This window comes from Pseudophryne corroboree, chromosome 7 (assembly GCF_028390025.1).
Source record: "Pseudophryne corroboree isolate aPseCor3 chromosome 7, aPseCor3.hap2, whole genome shotgun sequence".
Taxonomy (NCBI): Eukaryota; Metazoa; Chordata; class Amphibia; order Anura; family Myobatrachidae; genus Pseudophryne; species Pseudophryne corroboree.
The window spans coordinates 347,507,208-347,532,011 of record NC_086450.1 but is presented as its reverse complement, the minus strand read 5'-3'; the positions used below and the strand labels follow the sequence as shown (position 1 = coordinate 347,532,011).

The 24,804-nt window shown below is 45.0% G+C and overlaps 1 protein-coding gene across 3 annotated transcripts in view; it reads left to right on the top strand.

The window, feature by feature from the left end:
- VWA3A (von Willebrand factor A domain containing 3A) overlaps nucleotides 1-24,804 on the top strand; it is a 772,281-nt gene that overhangs the window by 205,777 nt on the left and 541,700 nt on the right. For all 3 annotated transcript variants that reach the window (XM_063934415.1, XM_063934414.1, XM_063934416.1), the window contains exons 20-24: nucleotides 17,479-17,656; nucleotides 20,168-20,238; nucleotides 20,451-20,606; nucleotides 20,828-20,918; nucleotides 24,350-24,457. In XM_063934415.1, coding sequence (XP_063790485.1) covers nucleotides 17,479-17,656; nucleotides 20,168-20,238; nucleotides 20,451-20,606; nucleotides 20,828-20,918; nucleotides 24,350-24,457 — 604 coding nt within the window. The remainder of the gene's footprint in view (nucleotides 1-17,478; nucleotides 17,657-20,167; nucleotides 20,239-20,450; nucleotides 20,607-20,827; nucleotides 20,919-24,349; nucleotides 24,458-24,804) is intronic.

Sequence of the window (24,804 nt, the reverse complement as noted above, 5' to 3'; positions counted from 1 at the left end):
ATTTATGGACACTGTTCATGCTGTAGTCATGGAATAAAGCATAGGTTCTCAAACTCGGTCCTCAGGACCCCACACAGTGCATGTTTTGCAGGTAACCCAGCAGGTGCACAGGTGTAGTCATTACTCACTGACACATTTTAAAAGGTCCACAGGTGGAGCTAATTATTTCACTTGTGATTCTGTGAGGAGACCTGCAAAACATGCACTGTGTGGGGTCCTGAGGACCGAGTTTGAGAACCTGTGGAATAAAGTATATTTATCAGTATTCAGGGCTTTCAGGTTAACAAACAAAACCAAAAGCAAGCACTAACAAATATCCAATACTATAGTCGAAATAAGCACTCTCTCCACTGCTCATTCCAAAAATGGCGAGTTGACCCCCAAAAAGGAGAGAAGGGGAGCAGAAATGGGTAGAGCACTGATGTGTAGCAATAATTTGTTCTGGTTTAGTTAACAATAACACATACATATAAAATCCATCATTAATATACAATTAAGTTAAAAAACCTCATCCCATATACAGTATATCTGTATACATCCATTTATCTCTGCGGTCACTGGGCCTGGTTCCGAGATGGACTCTAATGTCTTTGCAGCTGCAATTCAGTGCACAGCCGCTGTGCGAAAATATGCAAATGTCGTGGCTTCCAGGATTTGTATTAAGTCGCCGACTGAAGGCGTCTGAGATCTGCCAATTTTGTACGAAGACGCAACCATCGCACACACATTGGTCAATAATCTACTCAGTACACCTATAGATGTGCAGCATGACCATCAGAATATAACTGCATACTGGATCGCAGTCACAAGCTATGACGCCCCCATAAATGGCTGCGACACTCCTAGGTGTGAGTACTGTTACCACTGACACTCCCTGACTGTCAACAATCACTACGAATAAATCCTCACTGCAACCATTGTGGCGGCACATATGCAGTGCAACTTAAATGCATGTGCAGTAGCAAAATATCGCTCCACTACATACATTGACATTGCGGCCATCTATAAATCAGGGCCATTATCTGTTATGGAACTCTACATACGGCTCCTTCACACAGAAGTCTTATCATACTAATGTCAGCCTACCAACTGCTTGATTACGTGAACATTACAGTATATTGTAAATCTGCTAACAGCAACTTACATTGATTACAGTATGCTGCATATCTAGTAACTGCCCGGCTGCATAGCCAGTGTGATTGCACTGATAGCTTAAACTTTCCATGTGATTTAAAGTGCTTTTTCTCATCTCAGTGACATGACTATTGTTATCTTACTGTGTACATGACTTAAGGCCTAATCGAATCCGCTCATCACTAATTCAGACCTGATCGCTGTGCTGCTAATTTTGTTGTCCTGCGATCAGATAGTCGCCACCCATGGGGGAGTGTAAATTCGGCCCGTGCAAGTGTTTGAATACATGTTTATGCCGTGCAAAAATGTCAGTCAGCAGACAGCTGCAAATCCGTTCTCAACTCACTCACCATTGAATGGTTTTTCCAGTGAGTGCAGTCTGTGCGCAGCCCAGGACTCACTCCTACAGTGCGAAAAGAGCAGGCTGATTGGGTCCGGAGCTGACGTCACACACCCGCCCTGAAAACACTTGGGAACGCCTGCGTTTTTCCTGACACTCCCAGAAAAACGCCCAGTTACCACCCACAAACGGCCTCTTCCTGTCAATCAGTTTCCGCATGGCGGTGCGATCAAAATTTTTGCACCAGCTTGACGCTGTTTGGTGACGCGCATGCGCACTGCGGTGCATACGCATGCACAGTCAATCGATAATCGCTCACTGTGCAAAAACGCACAGCAGCGATCAGGTCTGAAGTGGCCCTTATTTCTGATATATGCACGTGTTTTCTACCTTGATCTGTCAATTTAGCAGCACATACATGACCCGGCTAGGACCTTCTGACCCTTGTAAGAAAACCGTGGAGATTGCTACAGAATTTGTAAATAGTTGGGACATACATATCTATCCCCTGCATCTTACAGGAGACTCCTGGTTCATTGTAGAGTCTCCCGTTGGCCCAGAAATGTAAATAAACCCGCCGGATTCCTCACTTTCCCGTCGGGAATCCTGACTGCGTATGCATATGTGATGGGGGTGAGGCCTGGACGAGAGGAGGTGGCCGCCTCAACCAGCGGCAGTTCTGAGGCCAGATAGTAAGGATCCTTGAAAAAGGTCATCTCCCATCAGCCCCTGAGGCTACGTCCGACAACTCTCCCATGCTGCTAGCAGTTCTGGACAGGCAGCTCACACCTGGGACTCACTGCCAGGACTCTAGCTCCCAGCCCCCCTCCACTTTAGAAGCCGACATGGTGGATGACCCTCCGTTCATTCTGGGGAGGCCGTGTCTACAGCAGCATAGTCATGCTGGGGTCCATGATAGCCGGGTGCGTGATGTGACAATGGGCCCTGCACCCTGCTTAGGCCATTCTCATACACTACCTCACTGTATTAGTGGGTGGTTCGAAGGCCAGCTGCTAGCCATGATTGGATGACATATGTTGGTGAGGTTGTGGTCAGTGGAAAGCGGCGTGGTCAATGGGAAGTGGTTCAGGGAAATGTCCTGTGTGTTCCATACTATAGAGGACAAAATATGTGCTGTCCTGTAGTCATGTATGTACTGTGCTATAGTCATGTCTTCAGTCTTGTACGTATGTCCTATTGTCATGTATATACTCTCCTGTACTCATGTCTGTGCTATCCTATAGTCATGTGTCTACTGTCCTGTAGTCGTGTTTGTTCTTTTCTATCGTCATGTATGTTCTGTCCTACAGTCATGTATCTACTGTCCTGTAGTCATGTTTGTTCTTTTCTATCGTCATGTATGTTCTGTCCTATAGTCATGTATCTACTGTCCTGTAGTCATGTTTGTTCTTTTCTATAGTCATGTATGTGCTGTCCTATAGTCATGTATGTACTGTTCTGTAGTCATGTTTGTTCTTTTCTATCGTCATGTATGTTCTGTCCTACAGTCATGTATCTACTGTCCTGTAGTCATGTTTGTTCTTTTCTATCGTCATGTATGTTCTGTCCTATAGTCATGTATCTACTGTCCTGTAGTCATGTTTGTTCTTTTCTATAGTCATGTATGTGTTGTCCTATAGTCATGTATCTACTGTTCTGTAGTCATGTTTGTTCTTTTCTATCGTCATGTATGTTCTGTCCTACAGTCATGTATCTACTGTCCTGTAGTCATGTTTGTTCTTTTCTATCGTCATGTATGTTCTGTCCTATAGTCATGTATCTACTGTCCTGTAGTCATGTTTGTTCTTTTCTATAGTCATGTATGTGCTGTCCTATAGTCATGTATGTACTGTTCTGTAGTCATGTTTGTTCTTTTCTATAGTCATTAATGTGCTGTCCTATAGTCATATATGTGCTGTCTCATAGTCATCAAGGATGTGCAGTCAGGGGAGGCAGTGCCTCCCCTGTCATAATGACTGAAGTAATACAAAGAAGATATTTTAACACGGTCTGTCTCATAATTATCCTCTTTGCATGTTTCTAATCCTATTTGCTCTATGGAAACACAACAAAATGTGGGTGGGAGGCAGCTGAGAGCTCTGCCTCCCACTGACAATGATAAAGTGTCTGAGCAGGGATCGGGCAGGTGGTGTGGCCAACTGAGGGCAGCAAAAGCCCATTAAAAAAAAAAATGTAGAGTAGAGGCACCAGCAGATCTGCCTCAGTGACAAGGGCATGCCTGCATCCCACTTCAGAGCATTCCCCTGTCAGTGAGGCAGATTTGTTTGGTCAGTGACTGTGACTGTTTCCTGAGGCACTGTCAGTGCTGAGTCCAGATCTCTCTCTCTCTCTCGCTCTCTCTCCAGGTGCTGGTCGTGTTACAGATGGTGGTTTAAGCTATCAGGGTGCAAAATTCCACATGTCTATAGCATGGATAGCACTGTTATCAGGGGGGAGTGGGGGCCTCTGGTTCCCTGCACGTGGCTGCTATAGCCACGTACAGTAGGGTCAGGCTGCTGGGTGTCAGGGTCAGGGCTATGGCTGGAGCAGGCTGCGTGTTAGTGTCTGCTCCAGCCTTTGGTTTTCCAACCCTCAGCTGCTGCCTGTGGATGTGTGTTACTGATAAGCAGTAACCCAAATACGCTGCACCCTCATTCCCACACACATGTAAGCAGCAGCAGCTCAGCCCTGGCTGTGTGTGGTAGGAAGACAGATGCTGGGGCTCTGTACTTGTTGTTATGTACACTGGAGTACTCATTCATTTCTTATATTGTACTCAGTTCTATTGTGTTCTAGTTTTTGTTTGGTAAATAAAATTATTGGTCACTGACACTGCAAGTCTTGAGTAAAGGGGGGTATTCACGGAGCGATAATCTAAGCAATCTGACTAGATTGCTTAGATTTTAAGCATGAGTGTGTACCCCCTACAGCGATAGCGATGCGCAGCCCCGCACATCGCTATCGCTGGTGCTAGATTGGCCTGTATGCAGGCCAATCTAGCAGGTCGCTCATTTCACCCGCTGGGTGAAATGAGCGGCCCCCCCGTCTCCCCCCGCACGCTCAGCACACATTGCGCTGTGCTGAGCGGGAGGAGAGATGTGTGCTAAGCGGTTCGCTCAGCACCCATCTTTCCCACATCTGCTCGTGAATACGGGCCTTAAGTGTTGTGAAGATGTTACAAAAATGGATGGTACAGTATATTATAAGAGTTAAATATAAATGCTGCAATATGACCTGAAAAAACGAGATTGGGATCTGCTCCTACCTTACTTGATGTTTGCGGTCAGAGAGGTACCCCAGTCCTCTACAGGGTTTAGTCCCTTAGAGCTCCTCTGTGGAAGACAGCCCAGAGTAATTCTAGATCTCTTAAAAGAAGGGTGGGAAGAACAACCATGCCAGGACCCTAACGATGTTCAGTTTGTGCCCCAGTTATATGGCCGACTAAGGCAGATTGCGCCTCTACTGAACGAACACATGGAAAGGGCCCAACAACGTCAGAAACAGAGGTATGACGTCACCTCAGTCAACCGGTCCTTTAATCAGGGAGACAAAGTGTTAGTGCTGGTGCCCACCACAGAAAGAAAGATGTATGCACAATGGCGGGGCCCTTATGAGATCATCGAGGCAGTGGGGCCAGTCAATTACAGGGTCCGACAGGAGGGTAGAAGGAGGGAGGTGCAAGTCTACCATGTAAACCTGTTAAAACCCTGGAAGGAAATTGCCAATCGGCCCACTTTGGTAGCTAAAAAGATTTCAGAATGCCAGGTACCCATTGAAGTCACGCTTACTCCTGAACAGAAACGTGAAGTGGTGAACTTGGTGAAATGCTAACAAGATGTGTTTTCTGCCATTCTGGGAAAGACACAGATCATCCAACATGATGTTGTGACACCACCCGAGTTGGTCATTAAACAGAGGCCATATCGCATACCGGAAGCGGGCAGCGGTAAAGCAGGAGGTGGAAGAGATGTTACGCCTAGGGGTTATAGAGGAATCCACCAGTGAGTGGAATAATCCAATTGTCCTAGTACCGAAGCCTTCAGGTGCCTTACGGTTCTGCAATGACTTCCGTAAATTAAATCAAGTGTCCCGGTTTGATTCTTACCCTATGCCCCGGGTTGATGAGTTGGTAGAAAATTTAGCTACTAGTCAGTATCTCACTACACTTGATTTGACGAAGGGTTATTGGCAGATTCCGTTAACAGAAGCTGCTAAGGCAAAAACAGCCTTCTCTACCCTGGAAGGCGTATTCCAATATAAAATGATCCCATTCGGTTTACATGGTGCCCCAGCAACCTACCAGAGAGCTATGAATAAGTTGCTGTGGCCCCACAGGGAATATGCAACTGCATATTTAGATGACATCGTTATTTTCAGCTCTGACTGGGAGTCACACCTACCAAAGATAGAAGCCGTGTTACAGTTTCTACGGGCACACGGGTTTACCGTCAACCCTGAGAAATGTGCCATTGGTATGATTGAGGCCAAGTATTTGAGGTACATTGTGGGCAGAGGACAGGTTAAACCTCAGCCTAGTAAAGTAGAAGCAGTCCTCACCTGGTCTAGACCTAAATGTGAATCACAGCTTAGGACATTTCTCGGTTTGGTCGGATATTATCGCATGTTCATTCGAGATTTCGCAGCTAGAGCGGCTCCACTAACCAAATGTCTTAAACAATTCCCAGACAAGATAACGTGGTCTGGACCAGTGGAAACTGCTTGGCAGGATTTAAGACGAGCTTTGTGTACTGAGCCTGTCTTGCAAGCTCCTGACTTTAAAGAGCAATTTGTCATACAGACGGATGCCTCTGTGACAGGATTTGGAGCAGTCCTATCCCAAGAGGTAGATGGAGAGGAGAAGCCCATCCTCTACCTTAGCCCATACTTGCCTACCTGACTCTCTCCATGAGGGAGAAAATGCTCTGTTCCTGGACTTTCCTGGTAATGTATGATTGCCATCACCTGTGGTGAGCTGGTTAATTGATAAGAAAGGTGTTTCACCACAGGTGATGGCAATCATACATTACCAGGAAAGTCCAGGAACAGAGCATTTTCTCCCTCATGGGGGTATATTTACTAAGACTCGTAATTGTCGGGATTTGGAGGGAGATTAAACACGAATGTGTTACAATCCTGAGCACTCATGTTTTGTTATTGTTATAATTACCTTTGCTTCAGTTTGTGGAACTACAGGTCACAGCTAGCTCGTGCATAGTTGTCTCCCAGTGCCTTTGCTCCTGCACTCAGCAACTGACTTCACAGGTGTCTGGATTCTGTAATTACAGCTCGTTACCTGAAAACTACTATTCAGCTTGTCAGCCTGCTCAGTCTGCACTGCAGTTGCATGTTATATCGATTACTGGGGGCCTGTCTGGTGCTCACAACTGATTGGTCCAGCCTGTTCTTTTAAGCCTCTCAATCCCAAGAAGCTTTGCCAGTTATAGCTACTCCATGTGGTGTTCTGCTCTCTGGTTCCTCTCTGGTCTCAGTTCATCTGTCCAGTGGGTATTGCCTTGTTCCAGTATTGAATTCCAGCTTCAACATCTTGCTGACGACTTTAGTCTGCCGACTGCCGTTATCCTGTCTCCAAGTGTCTGCACCCCAGTCCGTCCGTGTGCCGCTACCTCCTGTGTCACCCCTGGAGTGCCTGCTGCTGTTCCATCTCCACAGCCCCAGCGTACCATCTGGCCGTGTGCACCCTGCCACCTTCTCCAGTTCCTGTTTGTTCCTGTGTATCCCTGCGGCTGATCATATACAACACCTCTACCATAACTCTATCCAGTTCAGGTATCAAGTGACCCAGACAGAGGGCCGCGACCTGCACGTCGGAAGCCGCGAAGCCCATATCCCCTTGCGGGGGTTCCCTGGTGAAAACCTTCCGGCGTGTTAGACTCCACGCCTCTGTTCTGGGTAACGTCAACCACTTGGTACCTGATCCCGAATTCCGGATTCTGCACCAGTTCCTGACATTATAACTGGCCCACCACTTCCTGGGCATGGACCCGTCACAGCAAAATCCAGCTCAAATCTTGGCTGGTCAAATACAAAATTTGACGCAGCAACTGCAAGATCTAAAGCTCCGAGTTTCCACCCAGGAAGAAACTAGCAGGTCATTGGTTGTAACCAGAGCTCCTGGGCCTGAACCAAAGCTGCATCTTCCAGATCGGTTTACACGTGACCGGAAACAGTTCCAGAATTTCCGTGATAGCTGCAAGCTATATTTCAGACTCCGGCCATTATCGTCTGGTTCTGAGGCTCAGCGAGTAGGTATCATTATCTCCCTCCTGCAGGGGGAACCCCAGTCCTGGGCGTTCGGATTAAAAACGGAGAATCCCGCCTTGCACACAGGCACACAGTGGATGCCTTTTTTAGCGCCCTAGGAATTCTTTATGATGACCCGGACCGAGCAGCTTCTGCAGAGGCTCACTTACGAGCCCTGAGACAAGGGAAAAACACGGCCGAGGTATACTGCACTGAGTTTCGCAGATGGGCAGGTGATAGTGGTTGGAATGACCTAGCCCTCCAAAGTCAGTTCCGCTTAGGCCTCACTGAGCAAATTAAAGACTACCTTGTCCAGTATCCTACTCCTGAAACCCTGGACAAGCTCATGCAGTTAGCAATTCGAGTAGATCGTCGGATCAGGGAACGGAGGATGGAGAAAGGTGGAGGGTTACCATCTCCCTCAGCAGTAGCCTTGGAAGAAGCCGAAGATTCCAGTGAACCCATGCAGATTGGGGCCTTTCGTCTTTCTGCTCAGGAAAAATCTCGTAGGCGATCGATGGGCCTATGCTTATATTGTGGAGCAAAGGGTCATTTTGCTAATGTTTGCACCCTGAAGTCGGGAAAAGACAAGACCCAGGGGTAAAAGGGGAGTTACTCCTGGGTCTGGCTGGAATCTCTCCAAAAAATTCAGTCTTGCTTCCAGTTCAAATTAGTCTACCTACTCAGCAAGTTGCAGTCAAGGCTTTTGTTGATTGGGGTGCAGCTGCCAACTTTACGGATATCTCTTTCGCCCGGTCCTGGAACATTCCTATACTAAAGATGAAGCCTTCTGTGACTATTTGTGGCCTTGACGGTAACCCCCTCCTCAGTGGGCAAGTGTCTCAGCAAACTCCTCCTGTTCATTTAACTACTGGTCTTCTGCATTCGGAGAAGATTATTTTCCTCCTTGTCAATTGCCCCATGGCCTCCATAGTCCTAGGGCTTCCATGGTTGAAATCCCATAATCCATCCATTTGCTGGAAGACAGGAGAACTCTTACAGTGGGGAACAGAATGTACAGGAAGATGTCTGTCCTTGCCAGTGCGATGCTCTCAAGTTATTCCAGAGGGGCTACCGATTCCATATCATTCATTAGCGGATGTCTTCTCCAAGAAAGAGGCGGATACTCTTCCCCCCCATCGACCTTACGACTGTGCCATCAGTCTGGTATCCGAAGATAAATTACCTAAGGGTAGATTATATGCTCTTTCTTTGCCAGAAACTAAAGCCATGGAAGACTATATTCAGGAGAACCTAAGCAAAGGGTTTATTCGTCCCTCAAAATCACCGGTAGGAGCAGGATTCTTCTTTGTGGCAAAAAAGGACGGCTCCTTACGTCCATGCATTGATTATAGAGGACTCAACAAAATCACTGTTAAGAATTCTTATCCTTTGCCTTTGATTTCCGTGTTGTTTGATCAACTCCGGATGGCGGAAATCTTCTCTAAAATTGATCTTCGGGGGGCATATAACCTCATATGAATTAAGGCCGGTGACGAGTGGAAGACGGCCTTCAACACTCATTCTGGGCATTATGAATACCTTGTTATGCCATTTGGATTGTCAAATGCTCCTGCCGTCTTCCAAGATTTTATCAATGATGTGCTCCGAGAATTCCTGGGAAAATTTTTTGTGGTCTACTTGGATGACATCCTGATATATTCACGGTCACTGGAGCAGCATCGAGTCCATGTCCAGATGGTGTTGCAAAAGCTCCGGGAGCACCATCTATACGCCAAGTTAGAAAAATGTGAATTCGAAGTGAAGGAAGTCGCTTTCTTAGGATACATCATCTCTCCCAAGGGGTTCTCCATGGATCCCAGTAAGCTTCAAGCAATTCAAGATTGGGCACAACCTACTAACCTTAAAGCTATACAACGCTTTCTTGGGTTCGCTAATTATTACAGGAGATTTATTTGTTCATTTTCAGACATTGTTGCACCTATTGTTGCTTTGACCAAGAAAGGTGCGGATCCGTCACATTGGTCACCTTCAGCTCTACAAGCTTTTCTCAAGTTAAAAAAAGCCTTTATATCTGCACCTGTTCTTAGTCATCCAAATCCTGACCTGCCTTTTGTTATGGAAGTGGATGCTTCTGAAGTGGGAGTGGGAGCAGTCCTATCACAGAAAGATCCAGTGGATTCTAAACTTCACCCGTGCTCTTTTCTGTCCAGAAAGTTCTCTCCTGCCGAAGCCAACTATGTTGGAAATCGTGAACTGCTTGCTATCAAGTGGGCTCTAGAAGAATGGAGGCACTGGTTGGAAGGGGCGAGACACGTGATTACAATCCTCACTGACCATAAAAACTTATCCTATATTGAGTCAGCCAAGAGACTGAATCCAAGACAGGCACGATGGGCATTATTCTTCACTAGATTCAACTATGTGATCTCCTATCGGCCAGGATCGAAGAATCTTAAAGCAGATGCCTTGTCACGAAGCTTCCTTCCAATTCAAAATTCATCCTGCTCTTCTGAACCAATTATTCCTGTTTCCAATATCCATGCTGGTCTTGCTCAAGATTTAGTCTCCCAGATTCAAGCCAAACAGTCTCTTGCACCCATGGGGACTCCCTCAGGACTCCTCTTTGTCCCTAAAGAGTACAGGAAAGCAGTTTTATCTGAATTTCATGTAAAAAGAATCTCTGGGCATCCAGGGATTTCTAAGACTCTGGATTTATTGTCTCGCTCAGTTTGGTGGCCTTCTATGTATCAAGATGTTAGAGAGTTCATTCTTGCCTGTGAGATCTGTGCTCAACATAAAACTCCTCGTAAAGCTCCCATGGGACATCTTACGCCTCTTACGGTTCCCTCAAGACCTTGGTCCCATATTTCTATGGACTTTGTGGTTGATCTTCCCAAGTCATCGGGGTACAATACCATTTGGGTTGTGGTAGACCGGTTCAGTAAGATGGCTCACTTTGTTCCTCTTCGCAAGCTCCCCAGTGCCAGGGAATTGGCAACCTTGTTTATCCAACATATCTTTAAATTACATGGATTACCACAGGACATCGTCTCCGACAGAGGAACTCAGTTAATTGCTCAATTCTGGCGAGCTTTCTGTTCAGCCTTGGATATTAATTTTAGTCTGTCCTCTGGTTATCATCCGCAATCCAATGGACAGACTGAGCGAGTGAACCAGTCTTTTGAACAGTATCTCCATTGTTATGTTTCCAAGTACCATAACGATTGGGTGGACCATCTGGCATTTGCTGAATTTGCATATAATAATTCCAGTCACTCTTCTTCATCCATGTCACCCTTCTTTTGTCTCTCTGGGTTCCATCCTAGGTCTAACGCTTTTGACATCCTGCAGCAACAGACTTCTTCCCTTGATCCTGTAGCTCGTCTGAGGAAAATTTGGAGGAGAGTACGTCTGGCACTCAACCAAGTCTCTGTTCGTTCCAAACAATTTGCTGACAGACGACGAAGACCTTGTACTTTTAAAGTGGGTGACATGGTGTGGCTGTCCACTCGAAATATCAATTTACGCCAGCCCTCTCAAAAATTTGGGCCTAGGTTCATTGGTCCATTCCGGATTATTAGACAGATTAATCCAGTAGCCTTTCGACTCCTTTTACCAAAATCACTTAAGATCAATAACACTTTCCACTGTTCCTTGTTGAAACCAGCATTTGTGTCCCAGAGATTTAGAAGATCTCCTTCCAGAAGGCCTGCCACTGTGTTAGTCCAAGGTCACAAGGAGTTTGTTGTGGAAAAGATTCTGGATTCCAAGTTCAGGAGGGGTCAAGTTCATTTCCTCGTGCATTGGAAGGGTTACGGTCCGGAAGAGAGAACCTGGGTACCAGAGCGGTTTCTTCATGCACCCAGACTTAAGAGGTCTTTCTTCTGTGAATTTCCGGATAAGCCTGGTTCTAGGGGTTCTTAACCCATTTTCAAGGGGGGGTACTGTTACAATCCTGAGCACTCTTGTTTTGTTATTGTTATAATTACCTTTGCTTCAGTTTGTGGAACTACAGGTCACAGCTAGCTCCTGCATAGTTGTCTCCCAGTGCCTTTGCTCCTGCACTCAGCAACTGACTTCACAGGTGTCTGGATTCTGTAATTACAGCTCGTTACCTGAAAACTACTATTCAGCTTGTCAGCCTGCTCAGTCTGCACTGCAGCTGCATGTTATATCAATTACTGGGGGCCTGTCTGGTGCTCACAACTGATTGGTTCAGCCTGTTCTTTTAAGCCTCTCAATCCCAAGAAGCTTTGCCAGTTAAAGCTACTCCATGTGGTGTTCTGCTCTCTGGTTCCTCTCTGGTCTCAGTTCATCTGTCCAGTGGGTATTGCCTTGTTCCAGTATTGAATTCCAGCTTCAACATCTTGCTGACGACTTTAGTCTGCCGACTGCCGTTACCCTGTCTCCAAGTGTCTGCACCCCAGTCCGTCCGTGTGCCGCTACCTCCTGTGTCACCTCTGGAGTGCCTGCTGCTGTTCCATCTCCACAGCCCCAGCGTACCATCTGGCCGTGTGCACTCTGCCACCTTCTCCAGTTCCTGTTTGTTCCTGTGTATCCCTGCGGCTCATCATATACAACACCTCTACCATAACTCTAGTCCAGTTCAGGTATCAAGTGACCCAGACAGGGGGCCGCGACCTGCACGTCGGAAGCCGCAAAGCCCATATCCCCTTGCGGAGTTCCCTGGTGAAAACCTTCCGGCGTGTTAGACTCCGCGCCTCTGTTCTGGGTAACGTCAACCACTTGGTACCTGATCCCGAATTCCGGATTCTGCACCAGTTCCTGACAGAATGACATCGAATGTGTGAATTTGCAACTTTTTGAATTTTTTACGCCTCATTTACTATGCTGTCGTATTCTGCATTTTCGTTTTTTCCGATGTCGATGTCATTCGTAATTTCGGCCAGTGTTTTACAGGAGTGATTAGTAAAACACTGCCGAACTTAACACAATGAATCCCGGCCGGATCTGTGAGATCCGTGCAGGGCTTCATTGTGTACCTTAAAAAAAGTGTTTAAAGTGTTAAAAATTCTGAAAAAAAATTGCGTGGGGTCCCTCTTGTGGTTGGCCCCACTTAACCTCGCGGTCTACCGCAGACCGCAAAGTTCCCACCATTGGATACAATGGAGCGCCTATGCGCTACATTGTATCTACAGTGCGCAACCTGACTGACAGCTCAGGAGCGCACAGCCAACCAGGAGATTGCCATGACGTGGCACTCCCTGAGTGGCTGAAGGGACCCTCTTTGACAGCAGTCACGGGGGGTCCCGCCAGTCGGGGAAAGGGGATCCATGTGTAAACATGGATCCCCTTTCAGTGCGTGGTTCGGGTAATCCGTTTTTTTTTATTTTGCCAAGTCCCTGGATTACAAATTTAAAGAAGAGGACCGATCTACACCGGATTTTTTGTGAGTATAATTTTTATTTACAGGTACCCCGGGATTCTACTGGAGAAGAGGACCGACTGCTTCGTGTCAACATAGGTAAGTATGTATGAATGTAAGTGTGCATGTATGTTTAATAAAATTTTACTATCAAGGTGTGTGTGTTTTGTTTTTATTTGGGTATTTTTTTGTAGTAGAACTACAGGTACCAGCGGGCCCGTTTCCCCCCGCATGCTGGTACTTGTGGTTCTCCAAGTACCAGCTTGCTGGAAAGCTTGCTGGGACTTGTAGTGCTGCTACAAAAAACAATATTCTTTTTTTACACACAAGGCTATCAGCCTCCCATCCGCCGCCCTTGGATGGGGGGGGGGAGCCTCGGGCTTCACCCCTGGCCTTTGGGTGGCTGGAGGGAGGGACCCCTTGATTTAAGGGGTCCCCACTCCTCCAGGGTACCCGGCCAGGGGTGACTAGTTGGTGATTTAATGCCAGGGCCGCAGGGACCAATATAAAAGTGTCCCCCGGCTGTGGCATTATCTCTCTGACTAGTGGAGCCCGGTGCTGGTGTTAAAAATACGGGGGACCCCTACATCTTTTGTCCCCCGTATTTTTTGCACCAGGACCAGGCGCAGAGCCCGGTGCTGGTTGCTAAAATATGGGGGAACCACTGTCAATTTACCCCCCCGTATTTTTACAACCAGGACCGGCTCAAAGAGCCCGAGGCTGGTTATGCTTAGGAGGGGGGACCCCACACAATTTTTTTTTCTGATTTTTAACTCTTTCCCACCCATTCCCACTGATAAACATGCACGGATCTCACGAATCCGTGCATGCCTATCAGAACACGGTCAAAAAAACAGGTCTATTTTAAAACTGCTTTTTTTTTTACGATTTGTATTTATTCACGGCAGTGTTTGGCTATTGCCAGCAGTGATTATGAATTCAAATTTTTAGTAAATTACCGAGTTGTATAAAAAAACAGGCGTGTTTGACCGATGGTGTATTCATTCGTATTTTTTTGCTTTGCCTTTAAAAAAAATACGAATGCCCTCATCACTGCCGAGATTTGTGTTTAGTAAATTCCAGAGATGACACTTTGAAGAAAAAACACCAACTCGGTCAAAATTGGGACTTTAGTAAATATACCCCCTGGAGAGGGTCCGGTAGGCAAGTATGCCTTAGCCGTAAATTATTGCCCAGGGAGTGCAGGTACTCAACTGTAGAGCAGGAGTGCTTGGCCATTAAATGGGCAGTTGAGTCATTAAGGTATTATTTATTGGGACGAGAGTTTGTGTTGGTCACAGACCATGCACCCTTACCGTGGATGCATACAAACAAAGAGGTGAATGCTCGTGTGCCCCGTTGTTTTTTTGGCTTTGCAGCCATTTAAGTTTGAGGTGAGGCATCGTCCGGGGAAACAGCACCTCAATGCCGATGTCCTTTCCAGGAGCTTTGTAGGTCCTGTTCCTCCAAGCAACCCTATGGTGAAGCTAGGGAGGAGTAAGAAGGCGAGGTGGGTGACCTCTGGAAGGTAGTGGAAGGCTGTGTACCTGGGCGGATGACATAGGTAGGGGTGGGCGAGGCAGAGAGCTTGCCTGAAAATAGTGTAGCTTCACCAGGGTGGTTGAAGCTAAGAGGGGAGGAGTGTGGTAGAGAGAGACAGCATTTTTCCATGTAAAAGTAATGTGGAGGATCCAGACCAGGTTTTAGAAGCAGTAGCAGAATCCCAGGTGTGTGATCAGCAGCACCTGGGATTTCCTGATATAAGGGTTTCCAGGGCAGAGTCACCTTGCTCTTGACGGTGGAATAGCTACCCAAGTGATAGGCTTGGTTGTGTAGGTTAGACTAGGGACCACTGGAGCCTATCAAGAGTCTGCCATGCTGAGAGTGCCTGTATGCCACTGCCCGTAATACCAACTGCATATGTATTTATCTTGCTATGTGGTGACTTGCTGTTCAAAATAAACACAGACAGTGTTCACCTGAGTCCCCGTGGTTGTGATCCTTGTCGCAATATGTATATATGTATATATAATATATATAAGACATATATATATATATATATATATATATAAGACATATATATATATATATATATATATAAAGGAGGTACGTGGACCGGCACTCTCACTGCTGGAAATACGTGCCCCAGTGCTCTCTGGTACAAATGAGTTAGATAGGAGGCGGTGAAGCAATCAGCGGCACTCAGGGTCTTGTTACAGCAAGCAAGTGTATTGAAAAATCACGGCATGAAAACCAACGTTTCGGGACAGACACGTCCCTTTGTCAAGGTGAGTCCCGAAACGTTGGTTTTCATGCCGTGATTTTTCAATACACTTGCTTGCTGTAACAAGACCCTGAGTGCCGCTGATTGCTTCACCGCCTCCTATCTATCTATATATCTATCTATATATATCTATCTATATCTATATATATATATATATATCTATATATATATATATATATATATATATATATATAGACTTTCAGTGTGGAAGGCGGCACTCAGAGACTTCAAAGGCGGTAAATAGCGTGCATAAAGGCCCCGTGGGGCATGCTTTATTAGTAACGTTGCGGGGATAACACCCCTTCCTCAGACCCACTCTGAGGAAGGGGTGTTATCCCCGAAACGTTACTAATAAAGCACACCCCACGGGGCCTTTATGCACGCTATTTACCGCCTTTGAAGTCTCTGAGTGCCGCCTTCCACACTGAAAGTCTGCATACACGGGGTGCTTACCCCAGAGGAAGGCACCCGAGCCAGATAATTGGAGACTGGAGTGCCGGAAGACATTGGTTTTTATATATATATATATATATATATATATATATATATATATATACATACATACATACATACATACATACAGTAAGGTAGCACTCACATCATCAGAAAAAAATCAGCAGCTGGTGTGTCCACCCAATACCAAAGTATCATATCATAGAAATTGTTCCATAGGGGGCACTCTCCACACTTTCATAAAAAACTTTTTATTCAATATCAGTTCAGTATATTGTATACTCAGCTTCTCAAACGTTTTCAGCCCGCAGGGGGCCTTCATCAGGAGGCACATCATGACAGCTCAGCAACAACAGGAATATTTTCCTCTCAATGATCCAGCAGCAAAGCTGGATATATATATGAAATATATATGAAATGTGGTCAGGATCCCATCGTTCGGAATCCCAACACTGCTCGGGATACCGACACCGGTATCCCGAATGCTGGGATACCAGAATGCCGGGACTCTTGAGAAGTAAGACGGAGGGTGGGAGGGGAGAGGTTAGGTTTAGGCTGCGGGTTAGGCTGCAGGGGGTGGGAGGGTTAAGTTGCTGGTAGGGGGGGTTAGGCTGAGGCTGCGGGTAGGGAGGGTTAGAGTTAGGTTGCGGGAAGGGGTTGGAGTTAGGGATCAGGGTTAGCTTACTTAATTAGTAAGTGTCGGGATTTTAATCTCCGGGATGCCGCTGTCAGTGGTGGCTGTGGAATTTCTAAGATACCGTATGTGCACTTTTGTACCTGAATGCTTGGTATTTTGGCAGGGGGGAACGCTGACTATTTACCTAGGGTGCTGAGAAACCTTGCACCGGCCACTGCACGTGTCTAATCTAGCTTTTTTTTCTAATTAATTTGAATTGATCAGAAGGGTGGCAATAATCGTGTCATAGTAATCTTTCAGTTTTTATTGGTTTTCCTCCTTTAACTTTTTCAAATTGTTATTTGATTTTTAGCTATTTTGTGCCAAACATGAGTGTCTGTTGACCAAAACTATTTCCGTAAAACCGGGAAAAATTACTTTAGTGCATACTGTTTTTATTTGGTATCAGAGAAAACAACAGTAGCAAATCAAAGGAATTTTAACAGTTCAGATAGGTCACAATCTCAAGTAATAAGGTCAAGTATCATAATACACTTGGTATAGACAATACATGCGTGAGTTCCAACCTAAATAACAATTGGGAAAATAACTTTTATTGGGGACCACCTGGAAATCTGTGCTTAAAATGGGAAAAATACGTATTTATGGGTTGAAAAAAATAAAAAATAAAATAAAAAAGGTTGTTGATTCCTGGCTATTGGTGAAGACGTCTGTCAATCAGCGTGACTGACTCAGGGCAGGGGGGAGGTGGTTTGCAGTGCCAGCCATGCTTAGGCACCACATGTGTCATGTCTGAGAGATTCTTAGTTCAAAATGTATTGCTTTCCATTACAGTGGAGTAATCTGGAGGTGTATTGTCTCTTTCAATGCTTTTATATGTGTAGAATTGAAGGGTCAACAGTTGCAAAGCTTTGTAGTTATGTAAGTTAATTTTCATAGATCGTTACATATATCACTTGCTGACATTAATAAGCAATATGCAAATGCTGTAATGAGCGCTCCATTCCTGTTCCCCACAGCAGGCAATTTCCGCTTACTTGTCAGAAGTAGCCGCCGGCTGTGATTTACAACTCCACATCTGCCTGTATGACATTAGTGATGACAGCTGTGCTGACAATGACAGGAGTGACACCATCCATGTTTTACAAAATTTGGCGCATGTGACTAATGGAAGGTTTCATTGGTTTGATGATAAAGGTAAGCGAAGAGAAGGGATTCTAAGAATTAGCAAAAGTGAGATGCTCATTAAAGTGAACCGAACATGGCCCTGTGTGTTTATATGTTCAAGCATGTATTGTATGCTGCATCTGGGTATGTATTTATAGATGTTTGGTTTCCTGGGCTCCCGATGCCTATAACTATACACACGTAACCGTATGTGTTTGTCAGTATTAGGCAGGCCGAGTGGGAGTTTATGCCATTTACTTTTGAGTTCATTTTGTCTGTTTGTGTATGAATATGCCAGACAGGTGTATGTTTCCTTGGGAGACACAGCATCACAGAGTGGATTACCAGACAAATATGGGGATGTTCCTTGGTAGACAGGCAAACATAGAAAGGGTTTCTCAGAAGACAGACATAGCAAAGTCCTATTGAACACAAACATTATCTCACAGTACATAGGTGGGGTCAGCCTATTCACTTCTGTTCCATTGAAGAATGTGAGTTAGATGTTGGCCTTTAGTCCTGAGCTTCTAGCTTCCTCTCCTAATAAGCCAACATTGATAACATACATTACATTGTTCCACACACCTAAATCCAGTAGCATAGCACATGCTTGAAGAATTAATTTTCCAGACAATGGCTTCAAATTGACATACAATGACATGGGGAAGATGTGCAGAAAGAAAGTTACTCAGCTACTTACAGCACTGCCCTCAGTCACTGGTATCCACAAGTAGGTGGGCTGGTCTGTAAGTGACTGCATACTCTTTGGAATAGTAATACTCTGGTGATATTTGGCAATGGTGAAGCTGCATTTGTATCATGGAAACAAGTAATATATCTGAATTCTATTAGCTAGTAAGGAATTGCATTGGCAGTGTTGAGGTCTGGCTTCTAAGGAACCTGTGGCCATTTCCAAGGACGGACACAAGGCAGTATGGATTTCACTGCTAGGAGAGCGGCTCTCTAGCTGCCACCCGTAGTGTGACCTGCTGGGAATAAGATGGTTTGTTACTAGACAATGGGTCAGGAGAACGAGTACAGTATACACTGTAGCTAAATGGTCAGTGTTACAGACACAGATTCAGAAACAAGGAAGTCTGGGTCAAAAGCACAGTATCATAGTAAGGAATAACCAATGATCTGGTACTTGGAATGACAATACACTGGATAGGTAGAGATACTGGAGTTAGGAATTTGACTTAATACTCTGGCCCAGGTTTGGGCTCAAAGCAAATTCTGTGGGGGTTAGAATTTGGTTCCACAGAGCACTGCATGGTCATTTGACCACAACACTAATTACTGCAGAAGCCGTGCACCCTCCCATTAGGGGGAGCCAGGCTGAGAGACAGGAGGAGAAGGTCGCAGTGCTAGGATTACACCCATCGTTAGGTCCTGAGGGTAAGTGTCCCACAGGTTTAAGAATCCTATTGCTTGCTGATCCTTTGAGAAAAGTGTCTCTGACACAGAAACTAGTCAGGAACCTAAAGTGTGGAATCCTACCTCTCATATTGTCTACTGATATCCGCCTAGTATCCGCATAGTATTTGTACTATATTTGGAGATCCAGTGATGGTTGTCTTAGATCTCCCACTGAGAGTGATTTACCTGTTTATTAACCGCTCATGCAACTACATTTTTGATTGAGAAGCCGGATATCACAAGCTAGGACTCGGAAGAGTTTGTAAGATATACTGGCTTCACTTTCATTTGTTTACATTGACTTGATCCTAATTTGGCAAAAGCAGTTTTACGTGTACAGATGTGTACTCATACATACGCCACGCAGCGGGAGATGTCTGGTGTGAGTGAGCTGACAGGTCCCATGCAACTCCGTTAGCGTTGGGCGTCTTTTCTAGGAAAACACTGTAGCGTAGCATTTCGTATGCAGATACAGCCGCGGTCGCACACAGAATATAGGCATGCTGCATATCAGCAGAAGCTGCTTTTGTGTCCTGTTCGTATCATTTTGCAAATAAGATGTATTTTAATAGAAAAAGAGGCACGAAAATACGCTCATCGCTACCAAGTCACTCCAAATGTGCAGGGAGGCTAGATTTAAGTTGACACATCTGTACCTACACGTTGGACAAATAGAGGTCATTTGTCACTGTACCATCTGTGACCCCAATGCGGGCTTATGGAAGTTATAATGAGTAGGAGGAATGTTATGGCAATTAAGTAATTTATGTGGTTTTCTCTGCATTTTATCGTTATTTTTTTATACTTAAGTTAATACATGTTATCTTAATTATTAGGCACTTTTAGATTGTTGTTATATTTTTTAGATTATCAGGTTGACACAATGCAGGTTGTTACTTTTTTTTTTTACTTTTATTCTTTTACTTAGTTTTAAGAAAGTCATCCCGAGAAAGTTAGATTACAGCGTGGCTTTATCAATGGGGGAACACATACTCTAAACTGTGATACCCAGGGATGATGTACCTACAGTATATGGTTATCAAATTACAATTTGTCTAGACAATTACAAATGACTCTTTATTAAAATGACAATGCAGTGTAATAACATTTGTTTTTTTACAGGTATGATTGACAGTGATGACATCAATTGTCTCATATCCGAGATGGAAAAAGCTGTTAACTTTTCCAAGAAGGTATGTCCAATACTCTGTGAACTGTAAGTGTACTTATCACCTACACACCATAGAAGAAGCTGAACCAATAGTCATAGGAACCCTGAAGAATTGATATTCATCGTTATCATGAGTATAACACAATCCCTGCCTCCACTGTATGTAGGTGACTAGTACATGTTCAAACAAACCCGTTAGTAGTTAGTGTGATCAGCTCGCTTTGTCCGTTGCAGTGCGCCTACTTGGTGGAATCCTTAAAGCTGCGAACAGGGAATAAAGATGAGACAATTTCTCCAGGAGAAGGATCAGTGATCCCATACCAGAAAGAGAAATGCAAGCCGAAAAAACTGCCATTTCCAAAGCCAACCGCTCTGACACTTGCTCGAATGGTGTGTAATATACCTTCATTATTCATATGCCATACAGACAGCTACAATGTGTTACTGGACAAGTTGTCTAGGCGTCAGCCAATAAGCTATCAAAGGCTAACTTTAAAATAAAAGACATCTTGTAACAGTATTCTTTGGGTATGGGTTACCTGGTATAGCATTTGTATTCATAATGCTTTATAAGTACTTATTAAAGGGAGAATATAAAATCTTATTTTCAGGGTATTAAAGATGAGCAAGATGGCAAGAAGGACACTGCCATGAAAGCATTACTCTGGCGACCAAATAGTGCCAAGGCTGATATTCCTCCAGGTACTTATCTCTGTATTCCAGGTTCTCATTTAAGGAGCACCTACCTCAAACAGTGCTCTTATTTATATGTACTTGGTGCATATTAGTCTGACACTCCTGTCTGGGATTTTATGCTATGCTTACATACTATAGTTCTGTTTTGTAGGGAAGCATTTTGGTCATATACTCATACACTCTGCTCATAGACATGCTGAAATGTGTATTTGGTCTTTGGCCTGCCCCCTTCTGCTCTCCCCTCTGTCTCAGCTTCCTAATATTATGTGCTAGGCCCCATTAATTCAATTGCAATGCAGAACAATACATATTGAGATCAGTGATGTATCTTTAATGGGTGCGGGGTGTGCACTACATACCCCTCATCCATTAAAAATTCATCACTGATGTCCATGAATCTGTACCCAGAAGATATTTCTTGGGCTGCTGGCGGTACCATCTTACTGGCGGTGTCTTTGGAAAGATAGATCCAGCACAGGAGATAGCAAAGTTTCTTTGCATTTATCTGAGCATGCGCCATCTTTCCGAAGACCTCACCCGGAAAATGGTGCTGCTATCAGCCAGGAATGCAGTGAGGACATTACACACGGTTATCCTATCTGGTTATAACAATTCTGTTTTAGATTTCTTATCTGCTTTGAACCCTGACCACTGAATGGCTGGGAAGTTCAGTGCTGCTGATGTTAGTATCATGCTATGTGTATTATGTGTTCATGACATTTAATTTCCAGTTATGTATAATTCTATGTACCTTTCTACCAATGCCAGATAACATATTACCTGTTGTATGCCTGCAAATCCCATGTATCCCTCTTTTCCAAGGACAGTCATAAAAAAGTTTAACAATATATTAGCTCTTGAAATTGCCTCTGTAATTAACTTAATTTCCTTATCAGATATCATTCAAAACCTGAGTATAATAGCCCAAAACCTCTGGCTGAGTATACCTCCATGACCGCCTCTCAGGCCAGTTTCAGGGGTCCCTCTCAAATACAATGTTCTACTTATTCCATAGACAACAAATAAGCACTCTCCCCTGCCTTTGACAAATGGTACAAAAGTATCTCAATTTCCTTCATGTATTCATTTTTTTAAACTTACAATTTCAGAAGGAGAAAATTTGATGGAAGTTGCTCACCCCTCTCTTACTCCTGTTGTGCCCAATCTCATTATAGTCACTGTTATTTGGATTCCCTCCTAAGCAGTCCCATTCTTCCTATTGTGCCCTACAAGATTCAAGTTCTCTTATAACAGCCACTGGACCCATGGCAGGCTTCTTGCAGTGCTCATGACTTGTTGGCTGATTCCTAGCAGGCAGGGCCGTCTTAGCAGCACTGTAGGTCCGGGGTAAAACAATGCACTGGGGCCCTGCCCACCCATTCATGGGAATACATGGGGGAAAAAATCATAACACCCCTTCCATACAGTGAATGGCTGTTAGCACTCTGTTGGATAGCTCCAGCCATCCACCAATCACCATGCTGACAGCCATTTACCGTCTGGCTGCAGGTTGGGAGGCAGGTAGATAACGCTACCTGGCTGCTCTGATTTTGTGCAATTCACAACCAGACGGCCGGGCAGCGTTCTTTACCTGCCTTCCAAGAAGCTCAGGAGGTACCAGATGTCCCCAGGTCCAGCCTGCCCCTTTCTTGAAGGCAGTGACGTGGGGTGAGGCAGGTGATGCAGAGACTTTCCTGTCATACTACCGTTTGTGCCAGAGTTTTGACTATATAAACTATATGAAAAATACAAAGAATATGTTAGAAATATCTTCTTTGCATTATTCTAATCATATTTATAGCCAAAACTGTAGAGTAAAAAGTCTGTGGCAGGTGAGTCATTGCTTCCCCTGCTTATCTTTTCTGCACATCTCTGATCAAAACTCACCAAATTTTTAGGAGTATACACTGCTGCACCTGTGTTTAATGCCCACATTTATATACTGCTGAACCTGTGTATAATGCCCACATGTATATACTGCTGCACCTGTGTTTAATGCCCACATGTATATACTGCTGCACCTGTGTATAATGCCCACATGTATATACTGCTGCACCTGTGTATAATGCCCACATGTATATACTGCTGCACCTGTGTATAATGCCCACATGTATATATCAGCACTGAATCGGGCCCTGTGTGCTAAGTGCTAAGACTTGAAAGATTGTACTCCTTTCTTTGGACCATACTATACTGAATCACAGAGGTTTACCAGTTAAGATAAAGGTGGTCATTCAGAGTTGTTCGCTAGCTGTTTTCGTTCGCAGCGCAGCGTTCAGGCAAAAAAGCGGCACTTCTGCGCATGCGTATGTGGCGCAATGCGCACGCACTACGTACTTTCACAACGGCCGATGTATTTTCACACAAGGTCTAGCGAAGCTTTTCAGTCGCACTGCTGGCCGCAGAGTGATCGACAGGAAGAGGGCGTTTCTGGGTGTCAACTGACCGTTTTCAGGGAGTGATCGAGAAAACGCAGGCGTGCCAGGAAAAACGCAGGCATGGCTGGCTGAACGCAGGGCGTGTTTGTGACGTCAAATCAGGAACTGAACAGTCTGAAGTGATCGCAAGCGCTGAGTAGGTCTGAAGGTACAGTACTCTGAAACTGTACAAAATTATTTTGCAGCCCTTTCGTTCGCACTTCTTCTAAGCTAAGATACACTCCCAGAGGGCGGCGGCTTAGCGTTTGCACGGCTGCTAAAAGCAGCTAGCGAGCGAACAACTCGGAATGAGGGCCAAAGTTTTAAATATTTTTTGATTTGTAAAAAAATGTATCTCCAAATACTACAGAATGGGGGTCATTCCGAGTTGTTAGCTCGTTATTTTTTTCTCGCAACGGAACGATTAGTCGCTAATGCGCATGCGCAATGTCCGCAGTGCGACTGCGCCAAGTAAATTTGCTATGCAGTTAGGAATTTTACTCACGGCATTACGAGGTTTTTTCTTCGTTCTGGTGATCGTAATGTGATTGACAGGAAGTGGGTGTTTCTGGGCGGAAACTGGCCGTTTTATGGGTGTGTGCGAAAAAACGCTACCGTTTCTGGGAAAAACGCGGGAGTGCCTGGAGAAACGGAGGAGTGTCTGGGCGAACGCTGGGTGTGTTTGTGACGTCAAACCAGGAACGGCAAGCACTGAACTGATCGCAGATGCCGAGTAAGTCTGGAGCTACTCAGAAACTGCTAAGAAGTGTCTATTCGCAATTCTGCTAATCTTTCGTTCGCAATTTTGATAAGCTAAGATTCACTCCCAGTAGGCGGCGGCTTAGCGTGTGCAAAGCTGCTGAAAGCAGCTTGCGAGCGAACAACTCGGAATGACCCCCAATGTATCGTAGTTAATAGCAGCAAACAAACTAATATGGCTACAATTACTGTATCTATTCTAAAACTAAATCTAAATGACAAGACGGACATAAAAGACAAGTGTTCTTCCTTTTACTTCAGCACAACCATTGAAAGACCGGGATTTGGTTAATGACAAGAAAGTGAAACAAAAGAAACATCAGAAAATGTCATTCAATGTCTTTTATACAGGAAATGGGAGGGATGTTGGTAAGTGGCTCTTCCAAGTTCCAGTGCTGTGTATAGTAATACTCAGTCTCTCACATTTGGCTGGATAGAAGCAATTTTGTTTTTTAAATGAGAATTAAGGAAGAAAAGGGGACAGGATAATGCCCAGTAGGGCAGTCATCAGGGGGGCACTGTGGGGACTGGTATCCCGGGCCCTTAAAGAGAGGGAGGCCCATCCCTGGCTCCTAGCACCAATACCTGGAGCGCTGCACCAGGCTGTGAAAGAACAGCGGGCTGATGCACAGGGAGGACTTCTTAAAACAAGCCTTCAACTGCGCACCAGCTCTCTGTGAACCATTCCTGTAGGTCCGCAACACTCCACCTATATG